This window comes from Mesoplodon mirus (assembly GCF_964341445.2).
Source record: "Mesoplodon mirus genome assembly, chromosome: 15".
Classification (NCBI taxonomy): Eukaryota; Metazoa; Chordata; class Mammalia; order Artiodactyla; family Ziphiidae; genus Mesoplodon; species Mesoplodon mirus.
In genome coordinates this window covers 16,148,197-16,171,068 of record NC_138991.1, presented here as the reverse complement: position 1 = coordinate 16,171,068, position 22,872 = coordinate 16,148,197, and the positions used below count along the sequence as shown (strand labels likewise).

The following is a 22,872-nucleotide window of genomic DNA, read 5'->3' as shown; positions in this document are numbered from 1 at the left end:
ACCTTGGACTGGTGGCTTTTCCGGCACAGGCCAGGGGTGGGCCAAGGGGAGGAGGAGGAAAGGAGCTCCCGGGATCCCCCTCGCCCCTCCCCCACTGGCCCGGTGAGTAATGACATTCACGGGGAAGGGAGGGAGGGAGCGAAGGAGAGGGACAGGCTCGGCGAGGCCATGTGATGCTGGGCGAGAGAGAGCCGCCACCGCCGGAGCCTCCTTCTTTCTTCCCTCTCATTTCGGGCTGTCATGGCGACCCCCAATAACCTGACCCCCACCAACTGCAGCTGGTGGCCCATCTCGGCGCTGGAGAGCGATGCGGCCAAGCCGGTGGAGGCCCCCGAAGCACCCGAAGCGGCCAGCCACGCCCATTGGCCCAAGGAGAGCCTGGTTCTGTACCACTGGACCCAGTCCTTCAGCTCGCAGAAGGTAGAGCCCGGAGGGAGCAGGGGAACCCGACCGATGCACCAGGAGGCTTGGGGGAGGGGATCCGGGAGGGCTTAAGGGGTCTGAAGACCTGGGGAGAGACTGGAGGGTAGATTCGGGGGCTTCAGGGCCCGGAGGACGGGGGAAGCTGGGCTGCCCTCCCGGGAGGTGACTGCCCCGGCCTTGGGCCCCAGGAGCACCGTCCCTAATTCTAGGAACACCCATTCTGCCTCTTTCCCTCCCAGAAAGACCCGGTCTGTTGAAGAGCTGAGAAGAGAGACAAAGGCAAGGGGAAGGGAATGGGCACTGCTGGGAAGGCGGCCTGTTGGAGGGGGCTGCTGCTGCGGGGAGGGGGGAGGGGCGCTTCCTGGGGTCCAGCCTCCGGCCCCAGTAGTCCCATCGCAGGCCCTCCCCCTCTCCCCCGCACCCCCCGCGCTGCTGTCCCCATGCCACAGGCCTGCGGGTCAAAGCTCCTCTGCCCTTCTGCCCGGCTGGGGGCCTTCTGATGGGGGCTTGAAGGGTCTGACCCTAGCCCTCCCCCCACCCCACCCCCAATCTTGAGCTGAGAAGGAAGGAGTTAACCCATCTCCTCAAACCAGCTCAGCTGGCCCATAAGGTCTGTGCTTTTTGCTCTTAAAGGCACAGACGGCCACACGGTCCCATCTCAGACTCAGGGGAGCTAGAAGGCGGTTGGGAATGCAGCCTGGTGTTGAGTTATCGGGGTTCCCGCTTCCTGGGGGTGAGGTCCAAGCACTGAGCCTGCAAGACCAGGGGCCTCCAGGAGCGCAGTCTCTCACCCTGGGCTGTCCTCTCTGTGGGGTACGGATTCAGCACCATGGCCAGGTCCCAGCAGCCAGTCCTGCTGGAGCCTAAGGGTCACCCATTGCCTGACCCTTTGACTTCTCTTCCCCTTGGGAGATCCTTTTGTTCCATTCACTCATTTTCCAGATGGAGAAACAGATTCCTTAAAGAGAAATGCCCTTGGAACCAGGCTCTTTGGTTCGATTCTTGGTCTAGGCTCAGTTCCATCATCTGGAAAATGGGATGATAATAACAATTATAGCTACTTCTAATTGCAACCCCCTCTCAGGATTGCTGAGGGTTGTTGAACAGGCGGTACTGCTTAGTGTTCTACACTGGCACTAGTCAAACTTGAGCATACATTACTGGTTCACGCACAGAATGCTGGGTCCCATCCCAGAGATTTTGATTCAGCCGATCTGGAGTAGGGCCAAAGATGCTGCAGTCTAACAGGCTACCAGGTGATGCTGATGAAGCTGGTCCACTGATCCCCCTTTGAGTAGTTCCTAGTTCAAAGTACAGACTATGAGGCCAGAAAGTCCCCAGCAGGAGAGCCATCTTCTCCAATAATTCACCATGGAGTTTTTGGCAGGTCACTTTGCTTCCCTAAAGTCTCAGGTTTTTTTTTTTTTTTTTTTTTTGCGGTACGTGGGCCTCTCACTATTGTGCCCTCTCCCGTTGTGGAGCACAGGCTCCGGACGCGCAGGCTCAGCGGCCATGGCTCACGGGCCCAGCCGCTCCGCGGCATGTGGGATCTTCCTGGACCGGGGCACGAACCCACGTCCCCTGCATCGGCAGGCGGACTCTCAACCACTGCGCCACCAGGGAAGCCCAAGTCTCAGTTTTATAATCTGTAAAATGGAGCTAATGGCAGTACCTTCTTCAGAAGGCTATTGTGATGGTGACATGAGATGATGCACAAAAAGGGCTGATCGCAGTGCCTGGCATGGTGTCAAGGCTCTGTTAATAACGGGTGTTATGATATCACTAAAGTGCCAGGTAAAGGAGGGGTTGGAGTTAACCAAGGAAATGCTGGGACTCTTCTATACATGCATGCTGAACACCTACTGCATGCCAGGCTCTATACAAGTTGCTGGGGGGTTTGGGAATGAATCAGACCGACCTCCAGATGCCATGATGTCCTCCTCCCCAGAACCTCAGGAGCCAGGCCCCAGTGACCAGGAGGTAGGAGGGTGGCCCCTCCCATCACCATTTCCTGAATATTCCTTATTCAGCATGAGCTCAGGGCTAAGGTGGCCCCTTAGTCAGGGATGGGACCACCCACTGCAATCCCATTTGTGACCAAGCCTCTGACCAAGGCAGCCTAGCATTCTCCTGCCTCTTCTGCCAGGGCCTTCCCCTTGCCCAGCGGCCTGTGGTGGGTTCTAGAGGCAGTGTAGCCTGATGGAAAGCACATGGGCTCTGCAGTCAGATGGTCCTGGTTCCAGTCTCATCTTGAGTGCTTACTGGCTGTGTGACCTTGGACAAGTCCCTTCACCTCCTCTGTGCCTCAACATCCTCATCTGGAAAAGGGGACATTTACATCCGACCCTATAGGATTCCTGGGGGACTGAAAGGACAGGGACATGTGTTAAGTGTCTGGCACACAGAATGGGCTTAGCAGGTGCATTTCCTTCTTTCGCATCAGTCCTAAAGGGCCTTGCCTGCATGCAGAGGGCCCTCCCAGACATGGCAGATGGGAAGTAAATGACCTCTACCTGCCACCCTGGCCTTACTTTTCAAGCTCTTGGGCGCTGGTGCCCCCGCCCTGTCCATGCTGCCCTTGACCATTTACCACCCCCTCTCCCACTCCCAGGAGGTCCACAGGCGAGAACTGCACATCTCACTACTCCTCTGCTCAGAAGCCTACAGTGGCTCACAAGTCCTTCCAGGAAAAAGCCGGAGTCCTCCTAATGGCCTCAGGCCCTACTGCAGGATCTAACCTTGCCTGGGTCGTGGACCCACTCCTCAGTCGGGGGAAGCCTATGGACTTTTCTCGGAATAGTACTTCTAATTGAATAACATCAAATACCTAGGAGTATTAGATTAGAAGGAAAACCAATCACACTGAAGTAAAGCTATGGACACATTTTCAAAACAAATTTGTTACATAATAATATGCGTTTCTGTATTAACCCATAGTATCACATGATCTAGTGGCAAGACTAAAAACTACTGTAATGTTGAAGTCGTGACGGGTGTAATTGCAGCAACTGTGAAGTGATGAAAATATCTGACTCCTAGTGGTGACAGTATTATAGGCACTGCTGACATCACCATGCTTTGTTGCCTACACTCATAACTGAAGAGGGTGCCAAGTGTCGGCTTGAAATGACTGAAAGTAAACCTGTAATTTTCCCATCCTAGTTTGAGGACTCCCTGAATTTATTCATAGGCCCCTGGGTCTAGGAGTCTCAATTAAATGTCCCTGTGCATGACCCTTTCTGACCTCCTCTCCTTTTGTTACCTCCATCCATCCTGCTCCAGCAGGATGGCCACCTCACCATTTTTCAAACATGTCAGACATGCTCCCACCTCAGGGCCTTTGCACTGGCTGTCCCCTCTGCCTGGATCCCTGTGTGGACTACTCTCTCTTTGTTCTTTGCTCAAATGTCACCTTCTCAGAGAGGCCTGCCCTGATGGGTCACCCTATGTAAAATTGCCACTTGCCTCCCTGATGCCCTGGCACCCCCAATTTCCCTTACCTTGCTCTATTTTTTCTTTTTTCCGATGAACTCACTATCTTTTGACACACCATCTCATTTTAACTGCTTCTCATCTGTCTGCCTCCACCAGAATGTCAGCTCCCTGAGGGCAGGGATCTTTATTTTGTTCACTGCTGAGTGTTGAGCACTTAGAACAAGACCTGGCACAGAGTAGGCATTCAATAAATAAGTGTTGAAAAGCGGCGCATTTGTAAGCCATAAGATGTTACATAAAAAAGGCATTTGATTCTGTAGGCCTAAAACTGGTGTAAGAAATAAAGCTTATTAATTTTTTTAAAGTATTTGAGATGAATAAACTAAGACTCAGAGACTCTATAAGTGTCTTTTACAAAGTCACACTGCAACTAAGTGGCTGGGCAGAGACGCCAACCCAGCCCGTCACTGTTTTCTCATAAACAAGGGCCCGGGTGAGGGGGGACAGTACCTAGCCATGACAATGAAGCACCAGTGGGTGACTTTCAGGCACCCACAGGGGGGATAGTTTGCCCAGAGTTGGCTGATGTCTGGTCACACTGAGTGGTGACCACCTAAGTCTGGCGCAGTTCCAGGAGGCAAAGAAGGCAGATGGCCTTGGTGGCTGCATGCCCTCCCCCTGGGCCTGGCTTCCTCCCCCACCCCCTCCCCTGCAGGATGGCACATGGCTCTGGCCTGCAGCTCAGCTAAAGGAGAAAGTCTCCTTGGCTGCTTGCTGGTGTGATCCTGAGGCAGCTCTAAGCAGGACTGTTGTTCCTCTAAAGACAGTCCCCTCCCCAGGCAGGAGCCCCACCAGGCACCTTCACTGGAGTTCAAGGGCAGTGCCCAGGGAGTGGTCCCTGGGAGCAAATGCCCTGCCAGGATGGAAGGCCAAATGTCTGGACCCGCCAAGGGCAAAGGCCTGATTTAGTTTCTGTTTCTATCCATTCAGAGATCCCAGCTTGACCCAGACGCTGGGTGGCTGGGCAGAACCTGCCAAGAGGATGCCAGGGCAGGCAGGAAGGGAATGGGAACTACCACCTAGGTATGTATAGGGGTCATCGATGCTTAACAGGAATAGATCTTTGCCTCTCTCAGGGGTGCCCTCTCTTTCTCCTGGGCTGGAGCTAGAAGTAGGGAGGAGCACGTAGGAGTGGAGCTTGCCATCCTTTTGCTGGGGGACCTTAGACAAGTCTAGCCTACTTTCTGAGTCTCAGTCCACAGGCAGGGGATAGTTGGGCTCGGTGATCATTAACCATCTGCCAGCTCAGAACTGTTGGGCTGGGTCAGGAGGCTCTCCGTTAGCATCTCCCAGGTCATATGCTTGTCTGGGACCCCCTGGAGATTAGGGGAAGACTCAGGAGGGCCCAGGCCCAGGACTGCCTGGAAGGAGCCCCCAGGGCAGAGAACACTGGTCTGAGAGTCAGGAACCATTGCTTCTAGTTTTAGATCTACTGCTAAATTGGCTGTGTGGCTCTGGGTCAGTTAGTCGCCCTCTCTGGACTTTCATTTTCTCATCAGCAAAAACGGGAGATAGTCTCTGCTCTGCCCTCCTCTGGAAGGCCATTGTGAGCATCCAACAACCAGATGGGAAGGTGTCTGGGGACAATAAAGGGCTAGGCTGATGTTGGCAAATTATTTTTCACTTCACTTTGTTTCTCAAATAATTTGAGAAATTTTGCTACTGACCACGGTAATGATAAGAATTTCTGCCAATTTCCTGGCCAGATTCACGTTTGGAGGCCAGGCTGAGAGTTCAATCCTGATAATGAGAATTATGAATTAAGCACCATCTGTATACCAGACTCTGTGTTGGTACTACTATTAATACTTCAATTCTGCAAATAAAAAAACCATGAAGCCCAGAAAGTGTAACGAATCCACCCAAACTCACACAGAAGAGCCAGAAATCCTATCCCAGGTACGTCCAGCAGTGACACCCAGCCCGGTAACCACCAGGCAGCTCTGCCCCTTGTCCCCAGGGCAGAGCTGTGTTCCTCCCACCACCAGGCCCCGGGGATGTATCCCCCATCCCGTACCCCAGGGGCCCAGGAATGGGCTGGAAGCAACACTTGTCCCCTCCAGTGTGGGACCTCTGACCTCCCTCCCCGCACACCCCGCCCCACCTGGGCAGAGTGTCCCCGTGTGTCCGCCCGCCTTCCCCGCTCTGACCCTGGCGCCTGCAGGTGCGGCTGGTGATCGCCGAGAAGGGCCTGGCATGTGAGGAGCGGGACGTGAGCCTGCCGCAGAGCGAGCACAAGGAGCCCTGGTTCATGCGGCTCAACCTGGGCGAGGAGGTGCCCGTCATCATCCATCGCGACAACATCATCAGCGACTATGACCAGATCATCGACTACGTGGAGCGCACGTTCACGGGAGGTACGGCGGCCGCGCGGGCCCAGACAGCGCCCCAGAACCTTGGGAAGCCTGGGCAAACCCCGTGGGCCCGGGCTCCCCCACAAGGAACCACGGGCTACAAGCAGGGCTCAGATGCCCACCCCCCCAGGAACCGCAGAGCATGGCCACAGGTCCCCGGGGACCCCACAGATCTGACCCCCCTCCCCGGTACTGAGGGAAAGGGCATGGCCCAGACACCCCCCCTTGGAGCGGCTAGGGCTATAGCCTCCTTGCCCGGGGACTCTGGAGTTACAGGCTCGGCCACAGACACTCTGGAGCCCATCAGGCATGAACGGGACCCAGACCCCCTTCTTAAGTCCCCACAGACAGGATCCAGCTCTCCCGGGGATGCCAGGGCTCAGCCAGGACCCAGCCCCCTGAAACCCGGTAAGCATAGTCAGGGCCACAGGCTGTTCCGGAGCCCCACAGACATGGGCCCGGACACCCGAGAACTTTGCAGACATGAGCAGGGCCCGGAACCCCAGAACCCCACAGAACCCTATGTCCTCCGTCCCTACTTCCCTCCCTCTGGCCTCGCCCAAGTCCAGAAGCTCAGTGCCCACGGCAGAGGCTGCAGATGCAGCTGAGAGATCAGGGCCCGGACATGCGCTGTTTTAAAAGAATATGAATTCGTTGCCAACATTTAAAAACCAAGGAGAGTTCAATTTCAAACATCCAGGTTTCCAGCTTCTCTCCAAGTCTGGCAACACTAGGCCTAGAGACCCACCTGGCAACAAACCCGGGCAGGTGAGGAGTTGCCCCTCAGGGGACAGCTCGGCAGGGCTCCAGTGAGGAGAGGTAGGCGGGCAGGATCACTAAGGTCCCCTGTCAGCCTGGTGGGGACTTTCTCTCAAGAGTCAAGGAACGGGGATGGGCCCCAAACTTCTGGACATGTCGCAGTTCCGGGATGCTGAGGTTGGGGGATGGGGTGCCAGAGGCTGGCCTCTCTGAATCAGGGGGGCGGGAGGCCCGACACAGGGCCCTGCGTGCCGCCGCCCAGCCCCCGGCCGTGCCCCGCAGAGCACGTGGTGGCGCTGATGCCCGAGGCGGGCAGCCCCCAGCACGCGCGGGTGCTGCAGTACCGCGAGCTGCTGGACGCGCTGCCCATGGACGCCTACACGCACGGCTGCATCCTGCACCCCGAACTCACCGCCGACTCCATGATCCCCAAGTACGCCACGGCCGAGATCCGCAGTGAGTCCCGGGGTCGGGGTCGGGGCGCGGAACCCTCAGGGTAACCCGGTCTTCGCCCACCTCCTCCCTCTTCCTCCCATTCCTGTATCTCTTACTCACTTTCTTCCCTTTCTCTCCCCTCTTCCGCCTTCTCTCCTCTTCCCCATGGATACCCCTCTGCCTCTGCCTCTCTCTCCATCCCTGTGTCTGTCTCTGTCTCTCTCTCTGGCTCGCTCTCTCTCTCTCTCTCTCTCTCTCTCTCTGGCTCTCCATCTCACTCACCCCGTTTCGAGCTGAATATGTCTCTCTCCCTGTCTGGCATCTCTCTCTCTCATTCCCTTCTCCTGCTCCCTCCTCTTGTCCTGCCATCCCATACAGAGGCCATAGGGCTATTTGTCCCCCTAGAGGCTTGCCTGTCCATGGGAGCTGGGACAACTCCCCACAGGCATCTCAGCCCCAGACACCTGGGGTTGGCAGCCCAGGGCACTGAGTGACATCAGGGCTTGCATCACCAAGGAAGACTGCCCAGATATTGCAAGGCCCCGGGTCTCTGAGTTCTGATTCAAGCATCCCCATATACTGTCCTAACTGCCAGCCTGATGGTGCCCACAACCTACTTTGTCCTTTCATTTTTTTCAGTACTCAGTAAATAAGTGTTGGATTAAATCAGATCATCCATCAACAACTGTTTACTGACTTTGGTCCAGGCTCTATGCAGACACCATGGGGTCCAATACACAGATGAAGCATGATGATTCCAAGTAGATAATAGGTGCTCGGTAAATGGTCACTTCCTCTCTCTCAAAGGAATGAGGCTCATGTCCAAAGGTGGGCCAGGTTGTGGCACTCGATTTTGTCTCTTTAGAGTGCCCTTGAACAAGACTCAGGACATATTTATATTGTCCTGTCCCCATTGAGTCAACAACATTTAACAACATTTATGAAGTCTCCTATGACCCAGGCCCTGGGCAGGGGGCTGGGGACAGAAGGGGACTGTCACAGCTTCTACCCACCCAGGGTCACAGTTTCATGGAAGCAGAAAGACAAATGACCAGATAATTACAATGCAGGACTAAGTAAATTTGAACAACCTCTCAGGAGGGCAGTCTGGCCCTCTATATCGAATATTAAAAGGCCCACACTTTGGAGACTGTCCTGCAATGACACTTGGATGTGTGCGCCAAAGAAGTATGTACAAGGATATGCATTGCAGCATAAGGGGTAATAGCAAGAGGCTGGAAATAACCCAGTTGACCATGATTTGGGGACTGGGTAGATAAATTCTAGTACATACAAACAATGAAATACTGTGCAGCTGTTAAAAAAAATAACAGGCATGTGGAATGCTCTCTAAGATATATTAGTAAGTAGGGAGAGGGCTTCCCTGGTGGCGCAGTGGTTGAGAGTCCGCCTGCCGTTGCAGGGGACATGGGTTCGTGCCCCAGTCTGGGAGGATCCCACATGCCGTGGAGCGGCTGGGCCCGTGAGCCATGGCCGCGGAGCCTGCGCGTCCATAGCCTGTGCTCCGCAACGGGAGAGGCCACAATGGTGAGAGGCCCGCGTACCGCAAAAAAAAAAAAAAAAAAAAAGAGAGAGAATCGGACAGATCCTGATTCAAAATCTGCTCGTCATTTACTAGTGTGGAATTTACTAGCCTCTCTGAATCCGTTTCTTCACTACAGAAAGGGGTGAGGGAGACGTTCACTGAAGCATGAGCTTGTCCACATTTAGGGTGATATGCATTTCCGGCAAACTCCTACTCATCCCCTAGAGTCTCCTCCTCAATGAGGTTTCTAGACACCTTGTGCCCTAGGCAGGTGGCCCTCTGGGTCCCACAGCATTCTGTTCACTCTTCATTAGAGATTGATCATGCTATGTCGTAGGTATCTCTTTTACGGTCTAGGGCAGGATGGCGTCTCATCCATCCCTATGTCACAGCCTGTAATGACATAGTGTCTCCTAGTTATGCCTGTTGATATTGTTACTTCCAGGACTAGTGTTTGAATGGGACCTATTCCAAGTTGTTGGGGGGAAGGGAAAGGAAGAGCACCAGGTATCAGAAGAATGGGACCTTTCCTATTCTCTCCCCAGGACATTTAGCCAACGCCACCATGGACTTCATGAAATTGGACCATGAAGAGGAGCCCCAGCTCTCTGAGCCCTACCTTTCTAAACAGAAGAAGCTCATGGTGAGTGACCCCAGGCCTGCTCATTCCCCTTTCCCACCATCTGTTCCATGGAAAAGAAGAACTGGAAGAAGCTGGTTCTAAGAGAATCAGCTGAGGACATGAAATGGGAAAACCACTGGCTTGCTTTCCCAATCCTGTCTCCTCTGTCATTTACTGGCTCTTTGACCTTGAGCAAGTCACTGTCGCCCTGGAGCCTCACTTTCCTACTGTCTTAGGTTGTATCCCTAAGGGCAGAGCATTGGACAGAGGTTCTGGGGTAAGCGAGGTATTGAGGGAGCGCTCTAAGGAGAACCCAGTAAGGATGAGATAGGATGAAGAAGGGGCTAAGTTCACCTGATCCCACAGGGAGCTCTGGAGGATAAATGGTGCCACAAAGTCGATGCACCTTGAGACAAAGGGACAGATTTTTATACCCTTATATCAGCCAATCATTGACCCAATTATTTCCCAAGTATTTCCAGGAAACTCCTCATTGGCTGAGAACAATTCTCTGAAGGGGAAGCTGTGAGCCCCTGTCAACCAACTCTCATAGCAGCTGGTGTATGAGAGTACCAGCCCCATGAAAGGGATCTGGCCAGGACAGTCAAGCTCACAGGACTATTGTGAACACCAGATGAGGATGCTTTGTAACAGTGGGGGTATCCTATACACTGAAGGGGATATAAGGAGACTGGGTTTGCAGAAGGGGATTTGGGCCAAGAGTCTTCCATCCCTGGTCACCCTTGCTCTATTGAGGCCAACTCAGCTCCTCTAGCACCTGCCTGTCCTGCCCCTAGGCCAAGATCCTGGAGCACGATGATGTGAGCTACCTGAAGAAGATCCTGGGGGAGCTGGCCATGGTGCTGGACCAGATCGAGGCTGAGCTGGAGAAGAGGAAGCTTGAGAACGAGGGTGGGTGCCAGTTCTGGGGTAGGTGAGTGCTGGAGCCCATCCAGCCCACCCTGTCCATGACAGTCCCAGCATCTTTTCCCCCAAAGATCTTAGAGGACCATCCAGGTGGTTAGGATCATGGGCCATGGAGTCAGAAAGACCTAAGTTTAAGTCCTAGCTTGGCCACTTGCTAGTTGAATGACCCTGGGCCAGGTACTTCACCTCCCTAGACCTCAGTTCCCCGTCCATAACATGGGGATAATAATAAGACCTACCTCAGAGAGATGTTGAGACACTGCATGAAATAATATATGTAGAATGCTTAGATCAGCGCTTAGCACACAGTATTTAATAAAGGTTATTGAAGATGATGATGGTAATGGTGGTGGCGATCACTATCCACTACACCATCTCCCCTTTCCCCGACTGAAGGGTGTTATGGCTCCTTCATGCTGTAGGAGCCAGACATCTGGGCTCACCCAGACTCTCTGACCTTGACTCTTTCTGTTCTCAAGTGCCTCTCTTCTCTGGACCCTGAGCGTGCCAGCTACATTTCCACCTCCACACCTTAGCTCCTGCGGCTCTTCCAGCCTGGAGTACCCTCTCCTTACCACTCTGCCCCTTTTTCCATCTATACACCATCTTTGCCACCACCCTTCTTCAAATTTCATTCTGGACCTTCCCATTTTGCTCTATTTTAGGTACCCTGTTAGTCTGGTCTCCTCGACAACGCAAATTTGTGGAACCCATTCAACATGCACTGCTACACTCATAGCTTCACACACACACAGAGATGTCTGTGTATGTGGGAAGGTTGTGGAGCACAGTGTTCTAAAAGATGGGTTTAGAGTGAGACAGATACGAGTTAGGGTCCTAGCTTTGCTGCCTATACTGTGTGACTTGGGCAAGTTCCTTTCCTTATTGGAGCCTCAGTTTCAACATCTGTGAAACAGGATGGTAATAGTAGAACTTAAAACCTAAACTCCATCTTGTTGAACTCTTTAAAAAATGAAAAGCACTCGGCACAGTGCCTGGAACATACTAGTTAATTACATATGACAGCTAAAGGCATGTGCATTCTCCAGGTGAGAAAACTAAGGCTCAGAGAGATAAAGTGACTTGCTCAAGGTCACACAGCTCTTAAATGGCATAGTTAGGGTAAGAACAGGTTCCCTCTCAATGGGTCCAATGTTCTTCCAGCATTTCACAGCTGAGGCCTCCCTCAAGCAAATGGCACACACAGATACCTAAGGTCCTGAACAGGAACACTGTCATGCATGCTGAAGCCAGCTGCCATAAATCCTTTCTAGAAAAAAGCAGAGTATGGCTAAATGAGTAAAAACAATACACACCTCAAGAAGGAACTTTCTCATTTCTATCAGAGAGGGTGCTGGAGAGGGGCCATTACAGAAGAGTGTTCAGGGGCCAATGGAAGTAGCTGGACCACATGTTGCCCATCATCCAGGAGGCTAAGCCAGTCTCTTCATATGATGGTGGTCACAGGGATACTGAGAGAAGCAAGAGAGCAAAGCCCCAAGGTGCAAATATGTTTTAAGCCTCTACTTGTGTCACATTTACGAAAGCCCCATTGGCTAAAGCAAGTGACATGGCAGAGCCAGGATTAAAAGTGTAGAGGGGGCTTCCCTGGTGGCGCAGTGGTTGAAAGTCCGCCTGCCGACGCAGGGGACACGGGTTCGTGCCCCGATCCGGGAAGATCCCACATGCCGCAGAGCGGCTGGGCCCGTAAGCCATGGCCGCTGAGCCTGCGCGTCTGGAGCCTGTGCTCCGCAATGGGAGAGGCCACGGCAGTGAGAGGCCCACGTACCGCTAAAAAAAAAAAAAAAAGTGTAGAGGGTTGGACTCTGCCTCTTGACAGCAGAAGTAGTAAAGCCTTTGCAAAGGGGCAAGCGTGCAGGAATGGGAGGAATTTGTGGCCATTTTTGCAATCTACTCAGGGGTGAGGTGTTCTGATTTTACTTTTTAAAGTACTCTGGTTGCTGTGAAAATGGATTTCAAGGGAGACAGAAGCCCAGATGAGATGGTGGTGGCTTGGACTGAGGTGGTGGCAGTGGAGATGGGGAGGCATGAAAGGCTTGAGAGGTATTTTGGAGATAAAATGGGCAGGAACTTGCTGAAAGGTCGAGGGTATTGGAGGGAGTGGAGTAAGAGGGGATAAAGGAATCAAAGATGACTCATGAGGTTTTGGTCTGAGCTACTGAGTGGTACCATTTCCTTATATGGGTAAGGGGGACCCAAGAGTTCAGTTTGGGACACAGTGAGTTTGAGATGATTTGACAAGACCCAAGAGGGGATGTCACATAAGCCATTAGGTATTCTAGTCTGACTTTCAAGGGAGAGGTCAGAATTTGGAGATGGAGATTTGCAAGTCTTCAGCATATACACGGTGATTAAAGGCGTAAAATTGGATGATGTCACCTACAGGGCAGTGGAGAGAGACAGAAAGAGGAATCAAGACCTGCTTATTAGTTATTTATTGCTTATAACGAACTGCTCCCAAACTCAGCGGCTTAAACAAACAAAAAAAAGCATTTGTCGGGCTTCCCTGGTGGCGCAGTGGTTAAGAATCCACCTGCCAATGCAGGGGACACGGGTTCGAGCCCTGCTCCGGGAAGATCCCACATGCCGCGGAGCAACTAAGCCCGTGTGCCACGACTACTGAGCCTGCGCTCTAGAGCTCACGAGACACAACTACTGAGCCCGCGTGCCACGACTACTGAAGCCCGTGCACCTGGAGCCCGTGCTCCGCAGCAAGAGAAACCACCACAATGAGAAGCCCACGCACCGCAATGAAGAGTAGCCCCCACTCGCCGCAACTAGAGAAAGCCCGTGTGCAGCAACGAAGACCCAACACAGCCAAAAATACATAAATAAATAAATAAATAAATAAAAACAGGCAGCAGGCTAGATTTGAGCTGAGGGCCATAGTTTTAAAAAAACGCATTTGTCATATCACACATTTTCCGTGAATCAGAAATTTCGGAGCAGCTTGGCTGAGTGTTTCTAATTCAGGGTTGCATGATGCAGGGATAGATGCATGATGCATCTATCCCTCCCCACGACTCTTTCCCCGTCTCTAAGTCAAGCCGTTGGCTGGGGCTGCAACACCCTGAGCTGAAGGGTCCACGATGGCTCATTCACGTGGGTCTTCACTAGACGTCTCAGTTCCCCACCGCTGTTGGCCAGAGACCTCAGCTCCTCGCTACATGGGCATCTTATTAGGGCTGCTTGAGTTTCTTCACAACACGGCAGCCAGCTTTCCCCTGAGCAAGTGATCCCAGAGAGACAGAAGCAGCGGAAGCCACATTATCTTTTATGACCTACCCTTGGAAGTCATTCTGTCACTTCTGGCACATTCTATTCATTTGAAGCAAGGCATTAAATACAGCCCATATTCAAGGGGAGAAAAATTGGGCTCCACCAAAGAGATAAGGATCAAGTAATCTGTGAGAGTATTTTTTTCTTTTTTTTAAATTGAAGTATAGTTGATTTACAACTTTATATTATATTATATTATATTATATTTATTTATGGCTGTGCTGCACGGCTTGCAGGATCTTATTTCCCCGACCAGAGGTTGAACCGGGCCCTGGGCAGTTAAAGTGTGGAGTCCTAACCACTGGACTGCCAGGGAATTCCCTACAACGTTATATTAGTTTCGAGTGTACAGCGTAGTAATTCAGTATTTTTACAGATTGTACTCCATCAAAAGTCATTACAAGATAATGGCCATAATCCCCTGTGCGATACAGTATATCCTTGTTGCTTGTCTATGTTACACATAGCAGTTTGTATCTCTTAATCCCATACCCCTAATTTGCCCCTCCCCCTTCCTTCTCCCCTTTGGTAACCACTAGTTTATTTTCTCTCCCTCTCTCTCACTCTCTTTTTTTTTTTCATGGAAAGGTATTTTATTTTAAATATTGCAGTGTATACATGTCAATCCCAAACACCCAATCTATCCCTCCCCCAACCCTTCCCCCGTCTCTAAGTCTGTGAGTCTGTTTCTGTTTTGTAAATAAGTTCATTTGTATCATTTTTTTTTAGATTCCGCATATAAGTGATATCATATGATATTTGTCTTTCTCTCTCTGACTTACTTCACTTTGTATGATAATCTCCAGGTCCATCCAGGTTGCTGCAAATAGCATTATTTCATTCTTTTTAGTGGCTGAGTAATATTCACTAGTTTATTTTCTATATCTGTGACTCTGTTTCTGTTCTGCATATACATGTGTTTATATTCTTTTTTAGATTCCACAGAGAAAGACAAGCACTGTTTCATATTTTAAAACTACCACATCTGCCCTGAGGGTCCCCCTCCTTGAGAGAAGGGTAAAGGCAGACGAGCTGGCAAAGCTGATAAGACACACTGGCTAGTGAGGTGTGAGGACTCTTGTCATAGAACCCAGAAAGGATTGTGTTTCAAGGAGGGAGAACAGTGTCAAATGCAGCTGAGAGGCTGAATAAACCAAGGATAGGAAAGCGTCCCTTGGGTTTTGTCCCATGGCTGTTGGTGGTGACCTTGCCAAAAGCAGTTTCACTGGAGTGTGAGGGCAATGACCGAAGAGTGAATGGGAGGTGAGGTGTGAAGATGGCTAGTGTAGACAACCCTTTTGAGAAGTTTAGCTGTAGAGGGAATAGAGAAATGGGGTGGTGCCTGAAGAAGGCTGTGGGGCGAAGGGAGGAATGTTTTCAAGATAGGAGATACAACAGCGTGTTTTCAGGCTGGTAGAAATGCCTCAGTGGAAAGGAGAAATCAGTGATGCAGGACCAAAGAGGATTGAGAGGGTGTGCTTCAGGCAGGGTCCCCAGGGGACACACAGGGCACCCTCAAATTGGGTAAATCAAAGAGGCCTTCATAAAGAGGCTGTTTACAAATGTGTGGGCGCGACACAGGGAAACCACAAGGAAAAGTGCAGTACCTGGACCTGGGGTTGTGAGCGATGGGGGCAGTTTCAGGAACCAGGACAAAGAGGGCCACCTGACAGGAGCTGTGACTTTCTGGGTTCGATCCCTGGTCGGGGAACTAAGATCCTGCCTGCTGCCTGGTGTGGCCAAAAAGAAACAAATAAACAAACCAACACAGCCAGCCCATGGCAACCTGCAGAGAAAAAACTGAGGGAAGTAAGACTCTGACCTCACCCTCGCCCACCATCCTGTCTCCCACCTCTGCTCCCCACTGGCCAACACCCCTGGAGCCAGAGGGCACGGAGTCCCATCAGTGTATCCGTCAAGTTGGCCTCCACGCAGAGCAGCGTGGGGAGGGGAGGAGAGTGGCTCTAGAAAGGGAAAGGGAGCATATGCAGCGTTGGGTGGGTGCAGCGGACCACGGAGGACCTGACCTTGAGCGTAGGTGGCTCACACCCTCCCTTGTGTCAGCAGGTGGTAAATGCAGGGGCCTGGCGTTGTGGGTTTCATGGTGGCGGGTAAGGGCTTTCAGGTCTGAAGGTTCCTGTTTTCTGAATGAAGCATGAGGTGACGTCATCAGCAGAGAAAACCACCGGGTGTGAGGAGAGAAGATGAAAGATGTGCGTCTCTCTGCAGGGGGCGGTGAAGCGAGTATCCCCCAGAGCTGCTACAGGACTGCTACAGGACCGGGCAGGGCTGCTGGCCCTCCCGGGCTTTGTGGTCAGGATTTAAAGTGTAACTGGTAAGGGTAACTGTCTCCAGCACACTCAGCTGGCAGACTTGGAGAAGGCACAAGACAGGGTTCATCCAGGGCTGCAACTTGGCAAAGGGAATCCACAGTTGCAGGAGTGGGGGAAACCGAAGACCTTCTGGTGACATGCCAGATAGCTAGCTACCCGTGCCCACGGACATTATGCAGTCATGGCTAGCAGTATTTGCCTACAAACAGAAATACAGGAATGGACATACTTAAATAGTGATGCATGCTTACACACTCATGAACATCTGTCTGCAGGCAAACACCAAGTGCACGTGGGCATACACTTCACTTATGCATGTGGTAATCCCCCCACTGCATGGACGCAGATGCCCATGTGTGCAGCTGTCTACATGCTAATACACAACCAGCTTCATGGATTTGAGCAGGCATTCACATGGGTAAACATACACAGCATGCAGGATGCAGACACATAGGTCCACACACAGACCCAAATAAAAATGTACCCATTGAAAGAGGCCTACGTGTCAGTGGAGATACATACATATGTTTGATGAAGTACTCTCTCAGGTAGATGTCTTACATTAGACAGCAGCTTAGATTTGTTGAAAGACGGTGCCCTGTACTCCCTATTGTTACCAAGGATAAACTGTTCTTGAACTAGCTAAGCCTAGTCCCTTCCCTTGTGTACTTGATGCCACCCATGCTCATCCCTTCAAGGACACCACATCAGTAATTCTCTCCACTCTCTCCTGTAGCATCACCTCCTCTCAGCTCAATCATTCCTATCAACGTGCTGTTTTTTTCTTCCCAACTTAAAAGGGCACTCTTTTTAAAAATTTATTTATTTATTTATTTATTTTTTCATTTTTGGCTGTGTTGGGTCTTTGTTGCTGCGCACGGGCTTTCTCTAGTTGCGGCAAGCGGGGGCTACTCTTCGTTGCAGTGCGCGGGCTTCTCATTGCGGTGGCTTCTCTTGTTGCAGAGCACGGGCTCTAGGCACGCGGGCTCAGTAGTTGTGGCGTGTGGGCTCAGTAGTGGTGGCTCCTGGGCTCTAGAGCGCAGGCTCAGTAGTTGTGGCACACGGGCTTAGCTGCTCCACAGCATGTGGGATCTTCCTGGGCCAGGACTTGAACTCGTGTCCCCTGCATTGGCAGGAGGATTCTTAACCACTGCACCACCAGGGAAGTCCCCCAAAACACTCTTGACCTGTCTCACATTATCGGCATATCCTTCCCATGACAGCAAAACTCCTTGAAAGGGCGACCTTTGCTCACCATCTCTGATTCCTCTCCTCCCTTTCTGTCTTGGACTCCCTCCCAACCAGGCTTTCATCATCAGCATCTACTCCCACTGTTCTTGTCAAGGTCACCAGTCGCCAAATGCAATCGCCAATTCTCAGCTCCTTTTCTGTGACTTCCCGGCAGCGTCTGAAGCCAGCTGAGCGCTCTGTCCTTGGAACACTTTCTTATCTTGGCTTCTGGGACACCACACTCTCCTGGGTCGTCTCCCACCTCAGTGGCTACTCCTTCGCTGGTTGCTTCTTGTTGCCCAGTAGCTAAATCTTGAGGCCCCGAAGCTCAGTCCTTGGTTTTGTTCTCAGCTCTGTCTCCACTCACGCCCTTGATGATGCTGTGCACCTGTACCTCTAACTGCAGACACATCATCTCCCCTCAGAAGTCTAACAGGCATCTGGAAGGTTCCATATTCAAGAACAAACTTCTGATCAGAGCCTTCATTACACTTTAGCTCCTCCTCCCCTGAGACCGTGAGCCTCTAGAGGGAAGACATTTGTGTCTTGTCATGTCTTCATGCCCAGCACATACTACCAGATAAACATTTGTTGGATGAATGAATGAACATAAAGACACAGAGTGAAAGGGGGAGGCTCAGGCTGTGAGGGTGAAGGGTATTAGATTCATGGAATTTCTGAGCTGAAAGGAGCACCTCTACAAAAGGGCAGAAGCAAGCTTCCCAAGAAAGCAGACCTCACCGGAAGTGGAGAGGAAGGGGAGAGCATTCCAGGCATGGGGTGCAGCAGGGGCAACGGCCCAGAGGCCGAAATGGGCGTGGCTTGCTTGAGGGGAACAGTGGGCAAGTGGGCAATTTGTGAGAAGTGAAGATCAGAGAAGTGCTGGGTTGGCCAAAAAGTTCGTTTGGGTTTTTCATAAGATGTTCTAGAAAAAAGCAAACGAACTTTTTGGCCAACCCAATACATTGGAGCTCATCCAACTACTGAAAGGGCTTAAAAGCCACGCAGAGGAATCTGGACATTAATGTGTAGTCAGTGGGGAGAATTTCAGGTTTTTGAGCAAAGCAGTGATGAAGGAGACCAAAGGGGCTCCAGAATTTCAAGTCTAGTGTTTCCTAAATACACAGGCTAATTTTAGACGTCACGTGACCATGGCGATAAATAATATAAAACCACATAATGAGAATTATTCTCTTTTTAATTCTTTTGATTGTATTAAAGAAAGTATGATGCTAGTATTTAATTCCTATAAAGGGGTTATGTATTAATACCTGCCCTTTTCTTCAAACAAATAAACAAAACAAGTCTTGGGCTCAGGGATTTGGGGCAGGCAGTAGTATCCAGCTGGAATTTAATAGTGTTTGTTTTGTTTTTTGTTAAATGTACTTTTATCATTGCACATAGGTTATGGCAAATGATACTGTTAGTGATACAGTGTCTTTTCTCATTCATCACTCATTAAGTAAAGATTTAGTGAGCCAGGCACTGTTCTAGGTGCAGGGGATACAGCTGTGAACAAGACAGATTGCAAATTCCTGCCCTCATGGAGTTTCCATTCTGGTAGAGGGTGACAGGCAGTAAACAAAATGAGCATGTACAGTATATGGTGGAACACCGGGGAAAAGTTGTATGGAAGAAAACAGAGCAGGGGAGGAGGACAGTGACTGCTGGGATTGGGGTTTCAATTTTAACTGGGTGGTCAGTGAAGCCCCCCGAGAAGATGGCACTGAGCCAAGACCTGAAAGAGGTGGAGGAGTAAGCCCTGTAGCTCTGTGGGGGAAGAGTGTTCCAGGCAGAGGGAACAGCAAGTGCAGAGGCCCTGGGGTGGGAACGTGCCTGGAATGAGGAACTGCAAGGAGGGCAGTGTGGTTGAAGAAGGGTGAGTCAAGGCGGGGGACTTCCCTGGTGGTCCAGTGGTTAGGACTCGGCACTTTCACTGCTGTGGCCGTGGGTTCAATCCCTGGTTGGGGAACTAAGATCCTGCAAGACATAAAGCACAGCCAAAAAAAAAAAAAAAAGAGTGAGTCAAGGGGGAAAAAGTAGTCTCCTAGGTCTGAAAGGTACCTGGGGGCCAGATCACGTAGGACCTTTAGACCATTAGAAGGGCTTCAGCTTTTACTCTATGATGGGGTCATTAGAGGGCTTTGATCAGAGAGAAGGACATGATCTGACTTAAGATTTAACAGGATTCCTCTCTCTGCTGTGCTGAGAATAGACTCTAGGGAGTCAAAGGCAAACGATAATGGTCGTTAGGACCAGGATGGTAACATCGGAGATAACATCAAACTTTGGATGTATTTTGAAAATAAAGTTGATGGGAACTGCTGACAAAGTGTATGTGGGATGTGAAAGAAAGAGAAGAATTCAACATGGCCTGAGGCTTTTGGCCTGAGTGGCTGGAAGGATGGAGGTGCTGTTACTGACATGGGGATGAATGTGGTGGGTTTGGGGGTGATGATCAGGAATTCAGTTTGGGACATGTCGCGTTTAAGATGCACAGTGGACACGCAAGTAGAGCTGGAAAATGGGCAGTGGGATATACGAATCCAGAGTTTAAATACATATATTTGCATTTAATAAGGCAGTTGATTTAAAGAAAACAAATAATAGAGGTAGTATATGCATCTGGCAAAAATCATGAAAGAAGTACAGGAGTGGGTGACCTTGGGGAAACACTATGGCAGGCAGACAGAAGCCAGAGACGTTACTGAGAGAGGAGGGAGCGTATGGGGGAAGAAGAGCTGGCCCCTCCCCTCCCCCATCTCCTGTCCCTTCCCTTCTAGGGCAGAAACGTGAGCTGTGGCTCTGCGGCCGTGCCTTTACCCTTGCTGATGTCCTCCTGGGAGCCACCCTGCACCGCCTCAAATTCCTGGGACTGTCCAAGAAATACTGGGAAGATGGCAGCCGGCCCAACCTGCAGTCCTTCTTTGAGAGGGTTCAGAAACGCTTTGCCTTCCGGAAAGTTCTGGGCGACATCCACACCACTCTGCTGTCAGCAGTCATCCCCAACGCGTTCCGGCTGGTCAAGCGGAAACCCCCATCTTTCTTTGGGGCATCCTTCCTCATGGGCTCCCTGGGTGGGATGGGCTACTTTGCCTACTGGTACCTCAAGAAAAAATACATCTAGAGCCAGGCCCCGGGCTTGGTGTCTGACTGTTGGTGTCTCTGTCCTGTGTGATTCCCAGTGAGCTCTCAGTAACGCACCGTCTCATGCACACTTGGACAGCCCCTCCCACCCCTTGTTCGGAGTAATTCTATTGTCAGTCTGAAAACATTCCATAGTTTAGGAGTAGATGTTGCCAACGCCGTGAGTTGAGGCCATGGTTCTACTAAAGGAGAGAAAGTGAGTGGGAGAGAGAGAGAAACAAACAAAAACACGAATGCCTTTTTTTTTTCGATTCAAGGTCTCAGGATGGAACTGTGGGGACTGGTTAGGATCTGAGGTGAGTCCCAGGTCATTTCATTCACCAGGGCCCAGATTCTGGGAGGTGCTGGGGGCTCGGAGGGCCTGACCCCTGGCTTCCCCTTCCCTCTTGCCCAGGGAACTCTTCCACAGGACAAAGCCAACATCAAGACTTGACGCTTCTAAGCTCTACCTCCGGGTGGGGCTAGAGACCTGGAGACCCCACGGGAGGCCCCTGAAGACTGGAAGGGGCTTCATTCTTCTCCTGGAAGTGAACTGAGACAGCACTGGCCGAGCCAAGGCAGTGACTTCCAGCCACAGGCCATGTCTGGGGCCGACGCCATGAGCACACCCTCCCATTCCCCTCTTGATCTGGCCAGTGTGCTTGGTCTGGCACTTTACCGGAAGTCCCTGAAGGCAGGGTCCATCCTCCTCTTCCCACCCGGAGTTGAGTTTTCCCACCATGTGAGGTGGACTTTCAGGAAAAGCCACATTGATCTTCTCTCGGAAGTTCAGTCCTGGCCGGAGTGCAGGGGTGGGTCTGGAGGTGGATGGCCTTCAGGTCCCTCCTCCAGCCTCTGCCAAAGCCATCTCTGTTAACGTCTGCTTTCCCCTTCACTCTCGGGGCTCCCCCCACGCCCTACCATGCCATGCAGGGGGGTTTCTGCATCCACGCTGCCCGTCCTTGCGGCGTCTCACTTCCCTGTGCCTTTTGCATGTTGAGAGAGGGTCTGGGTGTCACTGCCACTCATGCTTAGAAACCACTGAAAGCCCCCAATAAAAAGCATCGAGGAGGAGCAGCTGCTTTTCATTTCTAAACCTGTGTTGTCCATCTAGTTCTCGTTTCCAGAGTTTGGGGCCAGAGGGATGGAGGTACGACGTTGAGACTCAGTGAGTCTGACTCTCCTCTCACCAATGTTTTTTGTTTTGTTTTGTTTTGTTTTGTTTTTTGCGGTACGCGGGCCTCTCACTGCTGTGGCCTCTCCCGTTGCGGAGCAGAGGCTCCGGACATGCAGGCTCAGTGGCCATGGCTCACGGGCCTAGCCGCCCCGCGGCATGTGGGATCTTCCCGGATCGGGGCACGAAGCCGTGTCCCCTGCATCGGCAGGCGGACTCTCAACCACTGCGCCACCAGGGAAGACCCTGACTCTCACCAATGTTTTGACCATTTCACTTCTGGTGAGAAGGAAGAGATGACGGATGGCTGCTTGGGGGGCCCAAGGCTGGATCTGGGGAGGCCAGGTCTTTTGTTTGTTTTTTGGCTGCACCGCATGGCTTGAGGAATCTTAGTTCCCCATCCAAGGATCAAACCCAGGCCCAAGGCAGTGAAGCTCTGAGTCCTAACCACTGGACTGCCAGGGAATTCCCACGGCCAGGTTTTAACCAATAGGAAAGGATAGACAGGATGTTAGAGCACATGTCCAGTATTTTAAGGCCCAGCTGTTGAAGAGGGTCATGTGACTTCCACACACGGTCCATGGGTGAGAATTTAATTACCAGGCTTCACCCAGCTACAAAGGAGGCTGGGAGGGCTTCCCTGGTGGCGCAGTGGTTGAGAGTCCGCCTGCTGATGCAGGGGACACGGGTTCGTGCCCAGGTCCGGGAAGATCCCACATGCCGCAAAGCGGCTGGGCCCATGAGCCATGGCCGCTGAGGCTGTGCATCCAGAGCCTGTGCTCCGCAACAGGAGAGGCCACAGCAGTGAGAGGCCCGCGTACCGAAAAAAAAAAAAAAAAAAAGTCAGGCAGCAGATTTAAAAATTCAGAACAAATGCTGCTAGTTGTTATTGATTTTAGTCAATGCTACATTTAAAAAATTATATTAAAGACACCAAGCCATTTCAGGTTATTGGGGACATGTAGAACTTACAGTGCCCAGGCTTCTGAGAGAGACATTCACCAGGCAAAGTAAATCTCTTCAGTAAAAAGCAGTCCTCATAGGCACCCAATATTTTAAAGCTTAGAACTTACTTTCCTACCCATCATTTCATTAAACCAGTCAAAGACCAATGACGTAGAAAGAATCATCCCCATTTCATAGATGAC

General features: G+C 51.5%; 1 protein-coding gene across 4 annotated transcripts; it reads left to right on the top strand.

Moving 5' to 3' along the window:
• Window positions 1-240: 240 nt before the first annotated feature.
• Window positions 241-21,763, top strand: GDAP1L1 (ganglioside induced differentiation associated protein 1 like 1; the record flags this gene model as incomplete). 4 transcript variants are annotated; one of them, XM_082644162.1, is made up of 6 exons in its annotated part: window positions 241-420; window positions 6,083-6,275; window positions 7,314-7,487; window positions 9,558-9,655; window positions 10,432-10,546; window positions 20,208-21,763. In XM_082644162.1, the coding sequence occupies 6 exons, from the start codon at window positions 241-243 to the stop codon at window positions 20,549-20,551; spliced, it is 1,104 nt and encodes a 367-aa protein (XP_082500288.1). In that variant the 3' UTR covers window positions 20,552-21,763. The 4 variants fall into 4 exon arrangements, with proteins under 4 accessions (XP_082500288.1, XP_082500287.1, XP_082500289.1 ...); XM_082644161.1 differs by having other exon boundaries at window positions 7,272-7,487; XM_082644163.1 differs by lacking the exon at window positions 7,314-7,487.
• Window positions 21,764-22,872: the final 1,109 nt, after the last annotated feature.